General features: G+C 43.5%; 2 protein-coding genes across 2 annotated transcripts; both read left to right on the forward strand.

Moving 5' to 3' along the window:
- Positions 1–4,949: 4,949 nt before the first annotated feature.
- Positions 4,950–8,277, forward strand: LOC131578474 (interleukin-8-like). Its single transcript, XM_058837183.1, has 4 exons — positions 4,950–5,156; positions 5,936–6,071; positions 6,829–6,912; positions 7,487–8,277. Exons 1-4 carry the CDS (start codon positions 5,096–5,098, stop codon positions 7,515–7,517), a joined length of 312 nt encoding a protein of 103 aa, XP_058693166.1. The 5' UTR covers positions 4,950–5,095; the 3' UTR covers positions 7,518–8,277.
- A 10,237-nt stretch (positions 8,278–18,514) lies between these two features.
- Positions 18,515–19,443, forward strand: LOC131578476 (growth-regulated alpha protein-like). Its single transcript, XM_058837185.1, has 4 exons — positions 18,515–18,569; positions 18,702–18,828; positions 18,947–19,030; positions 19,391–19,443. The coding sequence occupies exons 1-4, from the start codon at positions 18,515–18,517 to the stop codon at positions 19,407–19,409; spliced, it is 285 nt and encodes a 94-aa protein (XP_058693168.1). The 3' UTR covers positions 19,410–19,443.
- Positions 19,444–22,435: the final 2,992 nt, after the last annotated feature.

The raw sequence follows: 22,435 nt of genomic DNA on the forward strand, positions 1-22,435 counted from the left end.
AGTAAAATATAAGTAAAATTAAAGAAGTAAAGAACTCTAGGCTGACCATCAGCAGACAGGAGAGAGATCTCGGGATGACGCTGGGTGTATGATAAGAATATCAGAACACGGAATGAAGAGTGTTCATAAGTGACTTTAGCTAAATGGTATTTGACTGGGTGTAAGGAAGGTGCCAGAAAGCACAGGCTGATACCTAAACTACCTCCTGTCTCATCAACAGTTGCAAGTCGGTGTAAGCCTCAGGGTAAAGACTGGGAGTTCACAGCTTTCAGAAGAGGGCAGCTAAAAATAGAGAGACTACCTCATCTGTGTTCCCTCTATTTGTTGTGCTGCAGTTTCCACTCACAGACAGGAAGATGCAGACAGGGAGACACAGATATACATATATATCAAGAGAAGTTTCAGAGTCACATTTCTGAAGAAAATAACACATTATTTATTTCAATAGAGCAGAAAGTATTAGGTCAATTTTTTTCTCTCATGTTGGTTCACAGATTAGTCTGAGTTGGAAGGGACCCATAGGGATCATCAAGTCCAACTCTGACAGGAAAGGCCAATATCGGGATTGAACCTGTGATCTTGGCATTATGAGCACCATGTTTTATCTGACACACTAAGAGATCACATTTTTTGTTCTACAAAAGGATTTTGCAGCTTACATATTTATCCTGTGTTGTTTTTCCCAGAGTCCAGGGGAATGCTTTTATGGTTAAACATTAATGTTAATGTGTCAATTCCCACTCACACATGGTGAGGGTGATGGAAGACTCAAAAATGCCATGAGCGCCCTGTGGGGTTCAGTCTTGTGAGCCCCAGGGTGGGAGGTGGGGTTTGAAGTTTGACCCCCAGCAGCCCCCTCACCAAAGCAGCTCTGGACGCAGATCCGAATCCATGAGCTGACTGAACATATCCGCTGTTCCTCCCTGTTGCTTGAACCAGCAGGTTTTGGTGAGCAGCTAGATTTGACCTGCCCATCAGCTTGAGATCCATTGGATCATCAAATTTACACATTACAGCTTTTATGCCAAATAGATCTCACTTATAAGAGACAGAGATGAAGGTGTGATGTGTGTTATGGCCACTGACCGCTCCTAATTTAATCAGAAATTCCTAGCATGAACTTCTTAAAACTTACCATGTGTTTCCTCCTGCCACTTCCAAGTCTTACTTGAATACTCAGAAAATGCTTCCTGCCGAGCTGATGAGAGGCAAATGCAAGTAAGCAATAAATGAAGCCTTATAGGGCAGGTAAAGACCAGGTGCTGCTGCCTAACAATTCTCTAGGTGGACTTAGTATCTCTTCTGTTCATACCAGGTAGATAAATTTTATTTGTAGTATGTATATTTGTTAAGATTTTCTAGTATTTTATGTTAACACTACAGGTAATATTAATGCACCCTTTTCTAATATTACTTGTTACCTTCTATTAATATTTTCAATACATTTTTATATTCAGTTGGAGCAAATGAAACATTTCATTTAATCCACAACAATTTTTTAAGTGGAAGCTACAATACAGAATTGACTCTTTACAAGCAGAGCTGAAATATGTATCCAAAATAAATATGCAGTAACATAGTGCTATTTTTATAAATACATGTATTAAAAGGCAAATCAGCTTAAAAGCTGTACTGCTACTTTGTGATTCCAGAGGGATTCAGGAAAGTCCAGTACTTGCTGTGATCTGACTAGGGCCACATAATCATCTATATTTAAACACCAAAGTTTGAAAAACTCCACAAGCTGACCTAAGCCTTTCTCCTCTCCTTGCTGTAACTTCCTCCTATAGCAGTTCTGATGTCTAGCAGATATTTTGCTTTTTACGTGTCTGTTCCCTAAGCTTTGCCTCATGGCAGACTTCCACAAGTGTTTGCACAACACTGGGCACAGCTTCTGAGCAGCGGAAGCGATTATTTCCCAGCTCCTGTATTTGCCCCTTCAGCTCTCTGCAGCTCAAGTAGATGGCAGCTGAATGCCAAGGCCTTTGTGGGGAAAGGGAGGTGGTTTCAGAAGACAGAGTGAGGTTTTCCCTGGGTACAAGAGTAGCTGGAACAGGGGACACACAGGAGGCAGGGGTTGAAAGGCAGGCTGAACCTTCTTCCAGCAAAAGCTTTGCCTCCTGGACCTCTGGGTCTTGTGTGCACGGCTTCTCAGGGGAGAGGGTGGAATTTGTCTAAAACGAGACAGATTTGTAATTTTCTCAGAGTAACATTATCAGCCCAGGAGCTGGAGCACTCCTGTGGACCTGGAGCGACTCAGACCAGTAATGGACTGAAGCTCAGCCTCAGTCCAGCTGAATTTCCCTTAGTGTGTCCCCGGTGCAGGGGCATCCTTTGCTACATCCAAAGATTAATGGATTGCAGTCAAGATCCTAAAGGATGCCCTTTTAACTTTTGTGCTCATTAGACAAGGTGATGAGTCATGACAAACCACTAGTTTCCATCCTGCAACATGGAGAACACAAGCTATATCCTGCCTTAGAACATGGGCACGGGAGGTATTTGCTTCCTTTTTAGCAGTCTTTCAGTAACCAGGCGGTTGTGTAAGTGTTGTCTTGTTCGCTGCCAGCGTGGTTGTTACAGGGTTTAGCATGGAAGGTCTCTGCTCGCGGCAGTATCTGCTCACTCAGTGACGCCATCCCTCAAAAGGAGCAGCAATTCCATTTGCACAAGTCATCTCTGATGGCTGGCAGGAAAACAAGCTGCCAGAATCCCATCATGGATTTGCAGTTCCCATGACAAAGCCTGGATGAGATCTTGGGCGCAGTGTTTAAGGGATGTAGGGAGAACTTGGGCAAAACATGGCACTCCCAGAAATGCAGCTTAGGAGTGCCAGGCCTTTGGGCTTGATCTCATGCCTCGATGTTTTCACACCTCAATCGTCTCTCTCACTCCCCCTTCACACAGTCCCAATGAAACTGTAACATTGGTGGAAAAGTGCATGGATATATATTCCATTACAAACATCCTGCTCTTTTAGACAGATACTCACTCTTAGTTCAGGGGCAGGGCCCATCATAGGTGGAGCAGGCTCTTGGCTTCACTTCTGCCCTGGGGATTTCTCTGGATCCGCTACTGCCAGACGCAGGAAATAGCTGAGCCTGGTGGTCAGGAGCACAAGCACTCACTGATTTTGCTTGGGGATTTGAAGGGGAATTCTCTCTTTTTTCCTCAGGTATTAATAACATTTCACCACACAGCAAAATGATGTAATAAGGCTGCAAATAGTAACTAAGAAAAGTGTGATCTCTAATCAAATGTTTATTTAACCTCTGTGTGTGTGCACACATATGTGGAGACACAGAGAGAAATCAAAAGGAAAAAAAACAGCAAAACCAACTTCCAAGTGAGCTGGTTAAAACTCCAGCATCTATAACCTGGCACCAGTGAAACCACACACTAATACAACACAAGATATACATCATAATAGAACATAAGCAATAAAACATAACCCTAAGTTCCTAGCAGAACCCTCTCCTGGCTCACAGCTTCAGAGAACTACACGTATTTTTCATTGAAGTTCTCTAGGAGATACAGCTGAGGAGCAGCACAGTCAGGAGTCAGAATCAGTATCTTTTGTCAACTCAGTGTCAGGTAGGAGAGACAAAGCTGCTGGATCTTTTCCTGGGACAGCCCACAAAGCAATGGTCAACAAATGAATTTTTATCAACAAGTTCCTTTTATCAAGTTAATGACAGGTGGTACACAGGAAACTAAAATAAATTACGGGCAAAGTATTCCATTCTTACTGTAAATAAATTGCAATGCTTTACATGCTAAAGATGATTGAGTTTTTATGAAGTCCCCAGATTTGGGGAGAAGTACCTCGTTCCATCCACAGGTCCCAAAACCACAAAGCTTTGAGTCTGAAGACAACAAGCAGCAAAAATCATCATGTCAAAAGGGTGATGCTTTTACTGCACTGAAACAGAAGGCTTTCTCCTAATCACACACATTCCAGCTGGGTTTAAAAATACAGATCTTAATTTAAGCAGAAGTTCAGCATTTGAGCCCATCTTCCCTTGGAACTGTCTCCCTTGCAAGGTATTATCTCCAGCCACAGCAAATAAAAGCTCAGCAACCACTCAACAAGGGTCTCCAGCAGAAAAGTCTGTATAGTGCCAGAACTCTCACTCTTGTGTTCGTTTGCTAGGACCTAGGGTTGCTACCACTGAAAAAGATTTCAGAAAAGATGTATTAAAAATGTCTGGACTTAACGAAGGAAACAAATCAGTTGTGTTCAGCAGATCATGCTGTTTAGTTTGCATATGAAGCTTTCTCTGTTTATCATTCATTATGATAAACATATCATTATCAATCATACACATTCCATGTGTAACATGAAAAGTACAGGTATGATTTTCAAATCCATTCAGAATTCAATGTCTGCTTTCCACAGTAAGCTTTGAATACTGCAGAGTCACAAAGAATTAGTGATGAATTTACTTTGTGTCATGCTCCTTGAACGGAGGAAAAAAAATAACTAAAATGAAAATCTTTTATGCCAAAATAATACTGAGGTAAAATCCTGACCTAGTAAAGAGCTTCTCAGTAATTTCAGTACTGCCTGAATTCCACTCTGGTGGCTTATATCAGGTAAGCAGAAGCTGTTACTCTAAGTGGGAGTAAGAAATCCAGTATCTCAAGTATAGACCTGAAATATCTACGAAGAACAGTTGTAACATTGAAGAAAATAATAAGTGATAACATAAATGTAATTGAATCCATTCTAAAGTTATATTATTAAACAAGAATATGCTTTAGAAAAAGCACAAACTTACAAGTTTATTGGAAAAATTGGAACGTGTGACTATCATAGAAATATTTCAATAAATTAATAAATTGTATCACTATCTGCAGAATAATTCCTCGTCATCTAGGAAGAAGTTTCACAACAGTCATGTGACTCATTTTTACTGCAACTGGGAAATTCCTCTAACGCAATCTCCATGCCAGCAGAGTACAGAGGCTGGGCACAAAACCATATATAAGCAGGAATCAACAATGCTCACACACAGCAGGAATCAGCGATCCTTTGGGACTCGTGCTCACAGAACTAGACCTAAACAACCCAGCGAAAAACTCCTGTCCAACCATGAACGGCAAACTCGTAGCTGTCCTGGCTCTTTTCCTGATCTCAGCAGCTGTGTCTCAAGGTAAGTAAAGCTTCCCAAAGTCCCCTTGGCTGCAGTTTTGCCGAGGCATCAACTGAGCTGCTTGTCCTTGCAGAGTAGTTTTCTATTTCTCTCACTAAATTAGCCTCTTCTGAGAGATTTTCAGCACCTCTCTTCAGTCAGAAATCTACCATTGTAGACCTCAGATTGAAGAGCTACTGACATCTTGTGGGAAAAATTTTAAGGATGCAGTTTGCATTTGTTTCTGTTTTAGTTGCAGTGTATGTGGTTACAGAGGTTTTTCTGTGGTTAAGAAACAGATTTTTGATCTGAAGTATTTTAATGTGTCTCTCCCTTCCCACACAAATAACAGTTTATCATGTTTGTCGCTTAGTGGCCATGCCACCTCAAGCAAGTAATGCACAGGTGGAAAGGGAGAGCAAGCAATAAGAACAGAGAAACATGGGCAAACCTCCAATTAATGAACAAGTGCAGGGCTCTGTCTTTTGCAGAGTGGCCACGTTTTTTGATCCAGATATTAAAACAATGCAATTAACCATACCGTGTAGTCAGTAGGGTTAGTAACTACAAAATATGTGGGTTCAGTTTTAAAAGATCTGTTAATTTAGTTTCCAATATACTTGGGCATCAGCTCCCCTGAAACCTAAGTAACCCTCCCTATAACATGAGGATTTAGGCAGCTTGGACAAATGCAATGTTTTAAGTGAGAATGTTGTGACAAAAGAGCAGCTGTGCTTTATGTCTGATACACTGACCATCAGAGCGCCTGTCAAACCCCGATCTGCCTTTTCTGCTCACAGGTAGGGCCCTGGCAAGGATGGCAACCGAGCTCCGGTGCCAGTGCATAGCCACTCATTCCGGGCCCATTCCCTGGAATTCCGTTCAAGATGTGAAGCTGACACAGAGCGGCCCCCACTGCAAGAACGTTGAAGTCATGTAAGTAGCTCTGCAAGAGGTTCCTTCCTCTTCCCCTGCACTGCTGCTGGGCTTTTAGGCTTCACACGTACCACAGTCAGCATGCTGAACTCATGCAGTCAGACTTGGTTTTTATTTTGGGGGAGATGGTTTTAAGTGCAACACCATGTTTTCCACCATCTCCCTGGCCTTATATACTCCTGAAATGACCACTGTTTATCTGTCAGGGGACATATGAAGCATTTCTAGTAGTAGAACATGAATTTCATGGACTTACCAGCTCTTAGTACACAAGGTAATGATGTGGTTTGAATCCTGCATTTAAGAGGCAGGCAGTCTCAAGGACAAAAACTAAATTCCAGCAAGTAGATTTAGTGAAACAATGAACCAACCTAATCTGGTCTGAACAGCACAAAGGCACTAAAATGTTAAAATCCTTATTCTGCTCAAACACCTTTTCACCACTGTTTCACAGTTTCAATCATTGTGTAAGAAAGCTTTAGTAATATAAACAAAAATAAATCCAAAACAAGTATTCATATATAGGAGGATTTTTGGGAATATGTGACTGCTTTGAGAGCAGACACAGAGACTCACACAATTCTGGATGGTTCAGGTCTTCTCAGTTGTACAATGCACAAAGCAAAACAGACAAGTCTAACCTAGAGTAGTTGGGATGAATTTATACTATCCGATCTAAAAATGCCAGATTACTTTCTGTGAGCAAAACAAATCTGTGTAACAGTTTCCTGACTTTTCTTTATTCCCTGTTTTGCAGAGCTACTTTGAAGGATGGCAGAGAGATGTGCTTGGAGCCCACTCTTCCCATGGTAAAGCGGATTGTAAATGCAATTCTGGCCAAGTAAGTCCCATTCCCTCTCTCTCTGGGCAGCTGAGTGGCAAACCTCCCAGAAAAAGCCACTTTGTAGGATTCCATAGTGATAGTTCCCATTCTTTCTTAATCACATTTAAAGAACAGGAAGCTTCCTGCTTAATTATAGGATCAGTCTTAGTTATTCTGACTGTGCCTCAGGGTCCTTTCTCAAGCTGCTATGTCAGTAAGAAACCTCTGAGTACCAGCAACTCCATCTGCAGGGAAGCACAGGAGTGTTTGTCTCCCTTGGAAAAAAAAGGCTTTAAAAAGTCATCTTCCCCTTACTTAGTTGCTAATTTTGAGCTAATGAGTTTCTTGCTGTGAGTAACCCCAGAAGCTCCCAGCTGGGAGCAGACATGTAGAGTTTTCCCAGCTGGACACCAGACATGCACACACTGGGATTTCAGTAGTTGCTTTTGAAACATCGGCTTTATTCTCCCTGTGCTTCAAGATAGCACAGAGAACTGGAAAGAGACCCTGCATCCAAAATTGTTAGTGCAATGCTAAGCAGTGGTGTCTTGAACCTTCTTCTAAATTATCCTCTTCCCTCACCTCTTAACAGGGCTCAACAAAATTCTGACTCTCCTGTCTAAGAAACACCGGGACAGAAAAAAATCCAGGAACTGTTTCTGCTCCTCTGTCAAGGGAAATGTTTGGGAAGAGCATCATTCAAGCAGTGTACCATCTTCCACATCCTGCATCTGTGTTATGTTGTTAATTATGGATGGTTTTATTTATTTATCTATTTATTTAACCGTGTGTATTTAAGGAAGTCTTTCACAATGGTCAGTGTTGTCTGTGGGATATGCTGCCCATGGCACTGAAGGAAAAGTGATTTGCTGAAGGAGATTGAGAGCCCTTGGCAGCCACTTGAGCCAAGCATGTGCAGTGAGGTGCAATGCACCTGCAGCACTGCTTATTTACACTAAGCCTGATCATTTTGCTATTTCACCAGCAAACTGATGAATCCTCCTGCTCCCCTGGAGTGCACCAGTATGTTGTGTCAACAACAGCTTTCTGAAGCACGGTCAGCCTGTGGCCAGACTGTGAACTGTAATGTCTAACCTGAAAAACCTAACCTACAGAATGTGTAAGACTGTATTTGGTATTTATGTATTGTGATTTCCGTGGTATTTATAAATTTATTTATTGAGCACTTTCTATGTAAGACAGAAAATAATTATAATTTATGTAATTTCTACTGGGTTTTTCATTCCTGCTATTCATTTCTGAAGAAATACTCACAATCTTATTACTCTGTACTTGATCGCGTTTTTAATTAGCTACTGCATCAGCCAATGGAAAAAAAACCTGCATTTTACATAAATAAGAGTTTGATTGTGAGAGTGCAATTATTCCTATAAATGTACTATTAAAAGTTTTATATCTAATTTTTTTTTGTTATGTGTTTGATCTTTTAAATTTTTATTTGCTTTATTTGAAAATATGGCTTTATTTTTGCCAGCCTGATTTCTGAAACTGAAAAGAAAATTTTTTAATCCATGGTACCATAACTCCCCCTGTTGTGGTAACCTGGCACTCCCAACTACACTAACAGACTCTTAGGGTAGGGTAAGTGGCTCACTCTCCTCTTTTCAGGCTGTTCCAAATCCATGGGGACTGGTGGGCTCTGGGGCAAGGCCCCTTCTTTAATTCCCTTGCAGATAAAGGAGTGTTACCCCCAACTGCCTAAACACTGCTAAGTGGCCACTTCAGCCCCATAGCTGTACAATTTTTATTACAACAAAAGGCCACTCACTATCTGACCATTGAAATGGGGACTTGTTACCTTTACTTTGGACGCCCAAAGAGCAAGCACTTGTCCTGGTGTAAAAACTGCTTCCTATTCTGATCCTTGAAATGCAGGGTACTGACCACATGATGCCTGCCTCCCTTAAAGATCTTCCAGAAGGAAACAGGGAATAAGAGAGAAAGGGCATACGTTTAAAGACTATCGCTTTTAACTAGAGTATAAGTCTTTGTTTGAGGGCTGCACATTTTTATTTCGCTTTTCTCTACAATCTAGATATTAATAAAACAGCAGAATGGCCTGCAGAAGCCACGGGGGAGAAGTGCACACACTGGAAACATGCAGACTGTGCAGTCAGCGTCTGTGTGCGCGCATGTGCACGTCTGTGTAGCGCAGCAGGCGGCCGTGATTAAGGGTCAGGACATTTGCACCACAGTGAAAGGATGGACCCTGAGATCTCACTGCAGCTAGCTACGAGCTCTTGTCCATCTCCTCCTTTTCCCAATCTCATGAAAGTCTCTGCTCCCCTTGGTCACTTCATTTAGTGTCTAAACTGTCCTTCTACAGGACTGTCAGAAGACCGTTCCACTTTACAGCTGCTGTGTGCATTCATCACTTTCATTTCAGTGCCCTCCACATAACAAAATGCAGCAGAGGTGTTTACATATCCTTTCTGTCCTCTGCTGTTCTCTTGGCCCCTTACTTCACCTTCCTTTCAAATCACTTTTGTTTCCTTCTTCCACCAACAAGTTCATTTGGGGGGCAGGAGAAGTGGCGGCTACCAACTGACCAACAATGACCTCCTGTCATTTCCCTATCCTCAAACTCCCCTTCCCATGCCTGGTTGCTGGAGTCCTGCTCCTGTATGGAGAACTGCAATTTGCCTCCTCGAGTTTCTGTGGTTGCTGTCCTTGTAATAATGGAAGTATATTTCTCTCTAATGTATAAACACTGCAAACTATAGAGGAAGTCATGGGAAGAAATACTGGAAAGCCCCTGAAAAACACTTCTTAGAAGAACGGAGAATACAGACATGAGTTTATTGGCCTCAGCTTCTCTGTCTGTGGTGAATACTGGCTAACATAAACATAATATTGGCTAACACAAACATCCTGGTTTTGTGTTAGGTAGGTGACAAACACATAATCCATGCTCTACCTGCTTTTGATGCTTCCCATTCTAAAATGGTTGCTTTTCTTATGTTCTTAGCACACAACAAGGGAGAACCCCATTTTCCCCAGGAAAATCTCGCATAGGACGGACTTTATATTGCAGATAGGTTTCAGACATTTATTTTTGTTTATAACAAGATATCATGAGCAACTCTACAGGAAATGGATCCTTTGGAAATTACACAAACTGCCGTGGAAACTTTGGGGTCACCACACAGGCATTTTGTTTGTGTGTGCACAAGTGAAACAAAAATTTTGCCACCTATAAAAATAAACCTGAGATTTCTGCTGTTGAAAACTGTCATGAAAATTTACTTTAATACTACCTGCAGTTAAATTACTTCGAGGAGCAATCATTGGTGCCAGTCAGTGCAAAGACCGCTTCACAATTCCTGTAGAATTCTGGAGAGGGAGACTCTGTGGAAGAATCTGGAAGGTTATAGTTATAAACAGGCTCACTGACACTGTTTCCTCTACCCTTCCATGAAACAGGCAACAGTGTGACATCTCTACAACCTTCTGCAAGCAGATTTCAACATAGCTATGCTGAGTAACTTTTCATCCTTATGAAATATCATTTATTTTAACAAGCATCACCCTCTCATGGGTCCAATCACCTTATTCCATGGAAGCTCAAAGTCACAAGGACAATATATTTTTGAAAGGAAAGGGTTGTAGTAGGTTTCCCAGATCCCATCTCCACTGACTCAGCCAAGGACACTAGCAGAAGTGTGAAGCAGGACTGCACCACCCAGAGTGGGCATTGGCAATTCCAGTATCAGTCTGTCCATCTCTCCTATTCCTTACTAAGAGGATGGGTGAACTGGGGAAAATCTAACCTTTTTATCCTTTGCAGAAAACTTTTTCATACATAGACATCCTGTAAAAATCTGTGGAATTAAGAAGTTGTTAGGCAAGTGGCTTGAGAGCATGTTTGCACCCAGTTAATCAACTTTCCTCCAAAGAAGCCTTCAGTTTTTGAGAAGGAGAGTTAAGCAGCTTTTCTGACTCAGCTAAATACAAAATGCCAGAATTCCAAAAATAATTTTTAAGCATTGAAGTAACATTTACACTGCACTCCTAAGATTCATGATTTCTAGCTTTTTTTCCTTGCAATAATCTTCCAGAATGATGAAAGCTTCATAGCTCATAAGAGAAGCAAATGAAGAAGCAAAGTCCACCCTCTTAGCCTGATTTTTTTATTAAAGATGTATATTACATGTCTGCACAGAAATAAGGAGACTTCAAAAATACTGACAATTCTTCTTTTCTTCTTCTGTTTCCAATTTTTTATGAGTTTGCAAACAGACAGGAGAATCAGAATTCAACTATTGTGCTAAGGGCAAAATGTCAATAAAATTGCAAAAGCTTGAAATACCATTTCAAGTGTGTGTGTGAAGTGTGTCTAAAGCATCAGTGGCAGATTTCATGAACAGTGAGACAGGACATGAGAGTGAGATCATGGACTGCAGTGGCTTCTTTTTACTTGATGCAGAACTTTGTGAAGGAATAAGAATGAGAATGTGAGAATGTGAGAATGAGCTAATGCGGGGGGGGGGGGCAAAGCAGAGGCACAGATGAAACAATTACACTGTGGTTAAATGCAAGGTTTCTAATTGAAAGCCAGCAGGTATTCACAGGTACTCAGAAAAGGACAGCCACCTGCCACAGCAGCAGATAATCATGAGCAATAGAGGAGTGACTCCTGTTCTCCCTTTGGTCAGGCTTTTGCAAAAGTAAAAAGTAAAGAAGAAGCAAGATATAGTAAGCCCAGAAAAGGACCATGGAGCAGAACTTGAAACACCTCCTGCCATCTCTTGCTCTTACTGAAAAGTAAGAGTTTGTCCATGCAGGTGTCAGACCTCTGTGTGAAAGGCACTTCTGCACTCAGCACAAACAGTGAAGAGCATGTGACTTGCCAAAAAACCTGACTCTGTGAAAGCTTTGTGTTTGACTTACCAATAACCAATAAAGGAATGCATTGCCACCTGGCTGATTCATTGCTGAGCCAGATGCTGCCAGCAGCAGACCAATAACCAAGCCAATAGATACCCCCTTGCTGACTTACCATATCCCTGTAGTCAAAATTCCATCAGCTCCTCATTTTCTGCTTTCTTCTCTGCTTGGTACCTCACCTCTGACAGCAAAGCCCGTCATTCTGCAAAAGAAATTTACGCAAGCACTGCTCACTTTGATGGCAACCTCAAGGAGAAGAGCCAAAGAAAACAGGCTTTGCTGTGGCTGGTTCGTATTGAACACTGCAGCTTCACCCACTCCTTGTCATCACCAAGGAAAACCCAAGTGGTTTTTGCATACACAGGTCTTTCACCTAAGTCAGCAGGAGACTCAGCTGAGGAAGGAACATGGGGAAGAGCTGTCAATCTACCTGCACACACCAGACCTCTGTCATTTCCATGTCCAAAAGTTCTCACAAAAATTCCTGCCTGGAGGAAAGGATGAGGAAGAGCATGCAGTGTCTTCTGATCCTAAAATGACTATTAAAAAAAGAAGAAAATGCACGAAAAGTACCCTGTACAGTTTGTTTCAAATGGTGTGTACCAGGAATACAAGCCAGGGCCATCCAGATGCAAAGTCTGCTGGTGTTGGAACACTAGACAGCGTTCAATGCTCCCCTAGAAAAATGAGGATTTGAGCAAACCAAAAAAACCTCATTAGAAAGCAATGATTTTGTCAAATTTAGGCTTGTTTCAAGCCTTAAGGGTGAAGTTCATCTAAATTAAACTAATCTTAGCTCACAGCAAAAGAGTATTTGGAGCTAAGCGAAATTATTCTTTTCAGTCAATGTCCTGATCATTTTCATTTTATGGGGACTTTCACTGTTTAGAAGAAAACCAAAGGTAAAAATGTTGAATTTCAGTTAAATCAAATGTTGCATTTTTTCATAGCCTGTGTTCCATAGAATGCTCCTAGCTTTTTACTCTCTCCTGCCACCTTAGTTCACTCCTGACAGCAGCACTCACTAGCAATTTTAATTTCTTAGTTCTTAAGACAGAAAAAATGCTTTGCTCGTGTTTGTTGCCGTAACTTTTAGCACAATGTGTTGGCATAGTCCTGTACCCTGCATGTATTGAACCGATTTGGAGTCACACCACCTGAAAATTTAAAAAAAGGAAGAAAACAAAGAAAGAAATGCAAGATAATGGGGAAGATAACCACTGACAGTAAACCCAAGTGGTAACCACATTTACCGAAAATGTCATCAGCGTGTTTCCTCAAAACACCTCCTTCTCTAGACACCTCCCTGTAACAAGCTGAAAGGACACTTGTCCCTCTTGCTGCTTTGTAGGTGATTCTGGATAATTCAGTAACATTTAAGCAAATTCATAGGTATTACTTTTCCTTCCTTTCAGCAGATAGCAGTCATTGTTTGTTGCCAGGAACAATCCAATTCATTTTATTGCAGAGTCCAAATGCCCTGGAGACAGAACCTGCGTGTGGCACTCAAAGGGCTGTGAGGAAGTGTTCTCTGAGACGGCAGCTTCGGCGTCTCTGAGGGTGGAAGTCCACTACAATTCCCTTCATTGCCACACAGCCAATGAAAGGAACAGACAGGATTAAAGCCTGGGTGTCATGAGAGAAGAATTCAAAGATTTAGTGATGATGCCAATGAGTGTTCCCATTTTCTTGTGGTCAGATGTCTCGTGTCACTGTTTTCCGAGTGATGCCATCGCTTTAACCAAAAGACCACAACTATCCAAAGCACACTCCCCAAAATTACTCAACTCCATTGAGTCTGAAAACTGAAATTGCCTTAAGCCATGTTGGGGGGAATGCTGATTTTAGGGCCTCAGACTGGGGTTTTTTGGGGGGTGAATAGTTCCTTTTACAAGAGACTCATATTTTCTTTACTTCCAACTATCTGCAGATGGAAAAAAAAAAAAAAAGTATTTATTTCCAAGCAGCTCATTTCCACGTTGACTGAAATGTTTTTTATCCAGCTAAAAGCATAAGGATGGGAGGAATTTGTTTGCACAGCTTCTTTGAGGGGTCCCCATGGGAAGTAAAGGCTTCACCATAGTTAACAATGTCCTGGTAGGGGAACTGTATTTTACTGCATATGAGCTGTTCAGCTTGAACTGAAAACATGGATTTACGTTTTCAAACTGAAAAAAAAACCCCTGCTTTTTAAAATCAGTCTCTTGGTCATGCTCCCTGGGAGGCCCAGGTATTTCTATCCACTGCTGGCAGCATATCAGTGATTCTATTTCACTTCTGCCATGCTTGGGTAATACCACGGGAGCAACAGTTAGCTGTTAGAGGATACGCTGTAAATAAATGTAAATAAATGTAAAATGGATAGATTACACTGCATCACATCTGTGCAACCCTCCGGCAAGGTTTAAGTCCTGCTGTCAGATGGCAGAACCAGAATTCAATACAGTTATACCTGAATTCATGTGCAAACCATACAACCAGGATGTGCCCCAGCAAGCACAAAACCTGTCTGCAGGACCTAAGAGCCCAGAGCAAGCAATCCCTCAGTGTGCTGAGTAAAGGGGTGCTCCTGAAATTCACACAGATCCAAGGGCAAAAGCCTGCAGGCAGTTCATAGGATGAAGAGTATTTTCTGCTGCTGCTAAGTTCAGGAGGAGCTCTTTCTGCCTTTCAGAAGCTGTGATGACCTCAAAGGATTATCAACTGAACAACTGTGTGGGGGTGGAAGGAGTCACACAGTCGTAATCTTTGTCCGGGATCATGCCTGCCACTAAAAAGCCTCAAGATTCTTCCCCCTCAGCAGAGGCAAGAACAAATTGCTTAAACAATTGGGTTCCAAACTCAAAATAAAGCCCATCCTGTCCTTATATGTTAGGTGTACAATACCAGGAACCAGTGAGTCCACCACCAGCTACTCACTTTTTGGGAATTATATGTCCAGGAGTCCCACTAAGCAAGGTGACTGAAACTACAGTCCCTGCAGTGCCATCAATGATCTCAGAAAAGGTAAGCTGGCACCTGAAACTGAAAAACAGAGAAATGATGGCCAAACACACGGATTTCAGAGCCAAGCCATTCTATTTGCCAAGGTAATGCCTGAGTAATACAAACACATTCCTCTTTTCTATCAACAGTGTGTGTGTGCGTTCACGCTCTGGTTCCCAGCAGTGGGCACAGGTGAAGAACCTCTAATCCTGTGGAAGGGAAACAAAAAGACCTAAGGGTTCCTGAATGTTCAAGTTAGCTGAAGGTGCAGGAAGGCAGGCAGGAAGATACTGAGCGCCATTTGCTATAGATCATTATTTTAAATGTGAATTTTCACATCTCAAAAGGTATTAGAGAAATGAGCACACAGCACACACAGAGATGTGTCACGATACAGCTGGCAAAACAGAGTGGGAATTCTCCATGACACAAGCTGAACAACAGGACACTTCTTACATCTTCTGGTATTATTTTCAAGGGCATACGGGCTGGAAACATTTCAAACCTTGAGAAAAAAACAGGGAAATTGAAGGAAATAAAACATCTGATAGATACAAAACATACTTTGCACAAAACTGTAGTTTGAAGTTTGCTTACTGCCTCCAGCAAATATGTTTGAACTTCATGACAGAGCTGGATCCACAGGAGGATTCACAGCATCTCATCATAGCCAGGGAATACTATGAAACATAGTGGTATAGGTTAAAAAAAAACCCCATATGTAAGACATAATGAAGATGAGAGGATATCAGCAGTATATACCCTCTGACTTTAGACAGTACTAGGTAGCAGTGACTTGACATTTTACAGATCAGAACACAAATCATTCCTAATCAAAACTGTGGAGGAAATAATACTGCTCCTTCAGAGACTGGCCATGTTAAATGGTTTCTAGGCCATGATAAAAGTTCGCCTTACACTTGTGTCTGGGACACATGCTCCAAAGTAATTGTCATGCACGTAAATGAAGTCCTCACTTGTTGAAGTGAGACATCCCTTGTTTAATTGTCTTGTAGCTCTCCTCGGCCTGCTGCCAGTGAATGGCTCCCACTACAGGTGCCAAGCCAAATAAATACCTGCTGTGGAAAGGCACACAGCCAGAGTCTGCAACAAAGGAGCCAAATCACTTCCTGCAAGTGATGAATTAAGGACTGGATAACTTGAAGGCGGTAGAGCCATGGGTTTATTCTCTTTATGTACCTACTCAGGGCCTGCCTGAGGTGGGACTGCTTTCTATGTCCCAGTAACCCCGAGACCCATTCTAGGGACACAGAGATTTGACAGAATCACAGAATCCTGGTGTATCCTCACACAGCAGCTTCTGCTAAAGAGGTGGGTGACTTGAATGGGAACTTCAGTGAGGCAAATACAAACACTGTGGTGAGTTCTGTCCCGGCTACACTGACACCACTACTCACAATAACTAATTTTAACTTAGTTCAAGAGGATCTTCAAGGTCCCCTTCCAATCCAAACCATTCCATGATTGGAATCTGTACCACCTGCACCCAGTGCATGGCAAACTTTTCCATAATGAAAGAGATAGGGCGGTGGGCAGGGAAAAACCCAGCTGTCCAAAGTGATGCTGTCTGCTCCCTGTCTTTTCCATACTTGCTAAAGGAATTTTGACAAAGGTGGTGAAGGGAGACAGGGAAAAGGGTGTAATTCAAGAGAGTTCCTCCGCAGCTCAGCCTTGCTGCTGCTGTCATCTGGACCAAAGAGACCTCACTCACATTCCCACAGAAGGGAGCTAGGTGCAATCTGAAGTCTGCAGGTACAAAGCCTTGCCCAGGCAGATAGTCTTGCATGTTGAAATAGTCCCGGAGACTCCCATTTCCCTTGTTCCAGGCCTGCTTGTGCAAGTACTGACTCAGAGCACCAGGCTCTGCACCATCTGCTGCGCTTGCAGGGTGTCCATGACCTGGCTGCTGCTGTCCTTGGCGCACAGCTCTGAGGGAGAGCTGGCCGCAGAGTTTCACACATTGCTGCTCCATGTCTAAAAACAGTCTCACACTCCAGACCCCAGGAGACCTGTGGAATTTCCTCAGCAGTAACCACTGTGGAATGAGTCTGATGGGTCAGTTCTAGCGAGCAGTCATGCAAGCATAAAGCCAGGAGCTGTCACGTAAACTGTCCTTACTCATGTGTACTGTCCAAGCACAGAGTGTGATCTGACTGTGTATGAGTGACAATGAGTGATCTGCTCCCCACATCCATTCAGAGCTGGATCTGCCAGCCACAGCTGCAATGACCTGGAGCAGATTATCTGTGCATCATCCCACCTGCTTATTGCCTCAGCTTGCTGCAGCTGGGCAGATCCTTCTTCCTGAAAGGAACACAGCACCTCCTTGGTACCACCATATGGGGATTGTTCAGTCCGAGGCTTGTGTGGCTGTTACACGGAGGGAATGGTAATTCCACCTCCACGATCTCAAGGGATCCCAGTGAAGGTTTCTAATCAGTGCCTGACCCTAAGCTGACCATGTAACTTCCTCTTAAAACCAAGTTAAAAGCCAACTGCTTCCAAGGATGCTGTTACCAAGCTGCATCTGGAAAGGGGTCCAAATTAGTCATTAGATATTTCCTGATAACATGGGACAATCACCATTTGCTTGTGACATGCAATCTCCCCCAGGGCTGATCTGAGGGACTAAGCCAGCAGCTGCAGGAAGCAGCTGAGCCATAGGTGATGGAGCCCAGGAAGGTCTTTATGTTCCTTCAGCTTGCAATCTACCTAATCCCTTGCCATGACTGCTTTTCATGCTGTATCTTATCTGTTTGGTTTTGTTTTCAGACAGCACATCTGATCTAAGGCATTCAGGCAGATGAGGGAAGAGACACAGCAGCCTGACCCTGGAACAAATTAATTTGCTGAATCCCACTCATGTTCACAAACATCTGGGGAGGAAAACAGATTGGCTACAAAACCCCCAAACAATCCCCAAAACAAGACAAATAAAGTGAAAGAATATATTTCTTACTAAATATTAATACAAAAGAAAGTGTGCTGACCATAACTGATCTAAATCTATATGTAACTAAAGTTTAGAAAACCTGCATCTCATGTTCATTAAAAGTTCACAGTAAACTGCTATTTTGCTCCTTTATAACAGAGTTTAGCAAAATGCCTGGACAGAAATGAAGAAAAAGAGAGTGACTGTGTGTGCAGAGGAGTGGAACAGAAGGCTTTCAGTAGTGCAGTGTAGGTATAGAAACCTGAGGGTCTCCTAGTTACAGGGGAAAAAAAAAAGATTTCCGGTTTTCAAAAGCTGGGTGAAGAAAGGGGTGCTCAGGGGAGCAATGCCCACTGAATAAGAGAGCGTGGCGGCACACGGTCAGGCAGCAAGGCAAGCTCCAGAACCAAATTCCAAACTCCCCTTTGGCTCAACGCCCTGTACCCCGAAAGCTAACGGAGAACCCTCACAAAAAAGCCTCAGCTCCATTCAGAGAATGGGGTCCCAGCGGATCCTGGGCGATTCTCGGGATGGAGCAATACCACGCTTCCCTCGCTCCCAGAAGGAGCCGCTGTGCCGGGAGCGGCCGCTCCTCTCTCTCCGCCCTGCTCCTTTAGCCCCGCACACCCACCGATGGAAAGGGGCCAAAGGAGCACTGCCCGCCGGATCCACTCCGGGAAATTCCCCGGCAGCTCCCGGTAGGGAATAAAAGCACGGGAGGGAAAGGGGACCGTCCCGCCGGCTTCTGCACCCTCTCCGCCGCCAGCACCAGCCATGAACCCGCACCTCCGCATCCTCCTCCTCCTGGCCGCCGCCGTTCTATGCCAGGGTAAGCGACCGAGCCGGGCTCACCCATTCTTCCGCGGCCGGGCCTCCGCAGGGGTGCCTGAGGGGTCGGGAGGATCGGGGGGTTCCGGGGGACCCCGGAGCCGAGGCTCAGAGGGCTCCTCCCGCCTGCCAGGTGCTCCGCTGGCCGGGGAGCTGCGCTGCCGCTGCCTGCGGACCGTGTCCAAGGTGATCCCGCCGCGGCGCATGGCCCGCCTGGAGTTCCTCGCCGAGGGGCCGCACTGCGCCGTGCCCGAGGTCATGTAAGTGCCCGGCCCCGGCCCCGGCCCCGGTCCCGGTCCCGGTCCCGGTCCCGGCCCCGGCCCCGGCCCCGGCCCCGATCCCGGCCCCAGCCTCAGCCCGTCCCTGTCTCGCCCGCAGAGCCACGACGAAGCAGGGACAGATGGTCTGCCTGAACCCCGCCGCAGCCTGGGTCAAGCTCCTGGTCACCGGGATCCTCCGCAGGTACCTGCCGGGCCAGCTGTGGCCAGCGCTTGGGGCCAAACTAAGCTTTTGGAGGGGCTTAAACCCGAGAATTATGAGCCACATCCCGCTACTGATTCCTGTAGGGAATTCTGGTTAGTTAATACAAAAATGTGTCCAGAAAGTGGCTTCTTTGCTGGGGAGGAGACAACCCAGCAGGTTTTCAGGGAGAGTATCCACAACAAATGCCTGATTAATTGCAAATCTAGCCACAGTACGTTCCATCATCACCATCAGGCATCTTTTCCACACCTCCTGTGGGATTTATTATCTGGTGTATGCAAGAAAACCTGTGAAAAAATGTCCTGGCTGGCTTTACAATTTGAATTCTGCCCATTGCAGTTCACCCAACAAGCTCTGAGGGAAGGAGCACTTCGGAATGAAGCTACCTGTTTGACACCAGATACCAGGAAACAGATGCTGTGAGAACACAATAGCTCAGCTCTGTGGTTTTGATGAGTTTGTAGATCTGATGTTCTGTATTTCGATCCCTCTCCTCATGTTTGTTATTGCCTAATCCTATGTACGGTTTTATTGACTGAGATAAAGCGATTGAACCCATTTGATAAGGCAGTGGGAGCTTTGCTGGACACCTCTCAGCAACATCTCACAACTTGTTCCGCCTTTGTGCAAGCTCCTTCTTGCCAAATCCTATTTGCCAGTAAGTTATTTTAAAACTTAGGTATTAATATCTGAGAAGAGGACTGGCCCATCGTGAAGATGAATTTGCAAATGTCTGCAGACAGTGTGACAGGAGAGGTTTGAATGGATCATGCCAGTGCTTGGGGGTAATCCTTCTGTCAGGAATAACAAGGGTGCTGTCTGGCACTTAACATTTCAGTGCCTGTTCAGGATTACATGGGAATAAAACCTGGTTCAAGCAAGAATGTTTTGCCAAATCTCTTTTTCCTATTGGGACTCAACAGCCTTTAGTGCAGAATGCCTTGGACCTTTTTTCACAAGACACCATCTAATGAAATCACAATTTTTGCCCCTGAAGCCTTTTGCCCCTATTCAATACTTAGAAGAGTTTAATAATTTCTATGAAATTGTGCAATGCCTGGTTTGGTTTTTAACCGGTTCGTGTTGAGGTTGGTTAGTTGGTTTGTTTTTAAATGAGTTTACATTTAAGCATTTGGTATTTATGTGCAAGATCTAAAGGAACAGTAAATGTTCTGGAGTGACTTAGACATTTTATGTCTACTTGTATGACATACTGTCGTAACTCGTAAAGAATAACTAATTTTCATTATTCTGCTTTGGAAAATTGTATGTAAAGGGGTGGATTTCTCCTGGTAATGTAACGAAACATACGATGCAATAAAATTCTTTTCTTGTTGAAAAATATCCTGTCTTTTTGTGAATTCCATGTTAAATGGACCTGTGTACCCGTTGGGCTAGTGGGATGCAGGGAAGCAGTGACCTCTGTGTACCCAGGGATTCCTGGACACTCCTGCAGATCAGTTCTCTCTGAAGTGTCAGGGCACTTGGCATCAAGCAAAAGTGTTTCTACATTCAGAGGCACATTGCTTTGACCCTCTGATGTGAAGCTGACCTGAGCTGCTGATATGAAGAGAGATTAACCCCAGCATGGGTGTATTGACCCCCTGCAATCTGCAGGAATTTCTATCTGGGTTCACCTTGGAGTGGGCATTGTTTAAACACATTTTGCTGGGTGAGAAGGAGTAACAGAGTTTTCTATGGTAAGAAACAGGAAAAGTTTGCAAAGGTAAATTTGCTCCCAGGAAAAAAAAATTGCTCAGGTCCCAGCTGACACTTCTGAAAACCAAGAATTCCCTTGTCTGGATCCTTCAGTGCACATTCCTAGCGCAAACAATCTCTTGTCGTCACTAGGGTCACGGTACTTGTTTAGTGACAGACAAATCGACTGCCGTCCAACAAAACCTTGTCTGAAGGCACAGCCACATCCTGGCCTTGCTGACATGGGTGAGTTCTCCTGTGACACCTGAGGAAAGCTTGGCTCATCCCCAGAACATGGGACAGACAAATGCAGCTATATGGAAATCTGTCTCCTTTATCCACCCATGGGTAGGGTTCTTCCATTTCCTTGTCACCGTTTTTTTCCTGCCATTTAAAGGTGACCTGAAACTGTCTCTCCCTCTTCAGAAGCTTGAGACAGTCCTGTCTGCACTGGCCACCTCTCAAAAAAACTCCAGTGTGTCTGCACACATAATGGCCTTCCCCTGGGAATGGTGTCTGTCTGACATGACCCCACTGCCCTGTTACACCATGTCTCTCTCAGGAATAGCATGAATTCCAGAGAGAGCTACATCCAGCTTCACTTTATCAGAGCAGCAGATATTTGCAAAATCCCAAGGCAGATTTTTCACTTTCCCTGCCTAGTACACCCCAAAGACCATGAATAAAATGCTGACAATAACCAGATTCTTTTAGAAGCTGAAATGTAAAATTTACCTGCAGAAATAGATGCCTATTTTATATGCTGTTTTTGAAAACCATGGCTCACTACAAACTTCTACAATTCTTCCCTTCTGCTCTATGTCATATGTTTTTCTCCAGATGCAAGTCAATCTACTAAAACAGCAATGGAAATGTCTTGTGCAACTCTGGATTTTTGCCTCCCACCCAGTTTTCAGCAGGAAAGTACATTGCCCAAGAAAAAATGCTAGTAAAACAGGACATATCAAAGGCCTCTCAGGGTTTTGAAGTCCTCATGGGGCTCGGGAATCGTTATCATCCATTCTCTGAAATTCTCAAGATATTAAGCATGAATAAAGTTAATCTTCACTGCACCCTATGAGGTTCACATAAGTGCCGGTAGATAAGTCAAATGTACAAAGTCACAGTAAGACTACCATTGCAACTTAAAACTACATTTAACTCTTGAAATTGTTTGGGTTGTTTTTTTTTTCCCATGGAACTGGAAAGAGAGTTTGGTTTCCATGTAAAGTTCCAGCTTTGAGTAAATAGCATATTTTATACTATACTGTAACGAACTTGATGAACTGAAAGCATTTATAAAATATTTGGAGGAATGACTAGGAGATTGCTTAGGTCTCCATAGCTGCAGACTACGGAAGCAAAATGCTTTCATGGAGAAAATAAACATTCTTACTCTGCAAGGGTACTCAAAAATTATGACTGTCACCGTCTGAATAACATGTCAGTCGCTTGCAAAGACCTGTCTAGACTTTTATAGGAAAAGTCCTTGAAAAATATATTCCATTTAACACTAAAAATAGAGGAACATCTGCTTCTGCAAAAACCCAGCCGAACACTTTGTTACATGGATCGGAGCTCACTACCCTCTTCCACAGACAAAGAGCGCACTCAGAAGCTGTCACCCGACAAGACAGCAACAATAATTACAGAGTTTGGGGCTTTTCACCACTACTATTTGATTAC

Source organism: Poecile atricapillus, chromosome 4, assembly GCF_030490865.1.
Source record: "Poecile atricapillus isolate bPoeAtr1 chromosome 4, bPoeAtr1.hap1, whole genome shotgun sequence".
NCBI classification, from domain to species: Eukaryota; Metazoa; Chordata; class Aves; order Passeriformes; family Paridae; genus Poecile; species Poecile atricapillus.

What these genes read in the sequence shown, in the direction of transcription:
- LOC131578476 (XM_058837185.1), top strand. Translation starts at nt 18,515, where the DNA reads ATGAACCCGCACCTCCGCATCCTCCTCCTCCTGGCCGCCGCCGTTCTA. An exon ending in CGCCGCCGTTCTATGCCAGG is followed by an intron (nt 18,570 to 18,701) that starts GTAAGCGACCGA and finishes CCCGCCTGCCAG; the next exon opens with GTGCTCCGCTGGCCGGGGAG. An exon ending in TGCGCCGTGCCCGAGGTCAT is followed by an intron (nt 18,829 to 18,946) that starts GTAAGTGCCCGG and finishes TCTCGCCCGCAG; the next exon opens with AGCCACGACGAAGCAGGGAC.
- LOC131578474 (XM_058837183.1), top strand. Translation starts at nt 5,096, where the DNA reads ATGAACGGCAAACTCGTAGCTGTCCTGGCTCTTTTCCTGATCTCAGCA. An exon ending in CTCAGCAGCTGTGTCTCAAG is followed by an intron (nt 5,157 to 5,935) that starts GTAAGTAAAGCT and finishes TTCTGCTCACAG; the next exon opens with GTAGGGCCCTGGCAAGGATG. An exon ending in TGCAAGAACGTTGAAGTCAT is followed by an intron (nt 6,072 to 6,828) that starts GTAAGTAGCTCT and finishes CCTGTTTTGCAG; the next exon opens with AGCTACTTTGAAGGATGGCA.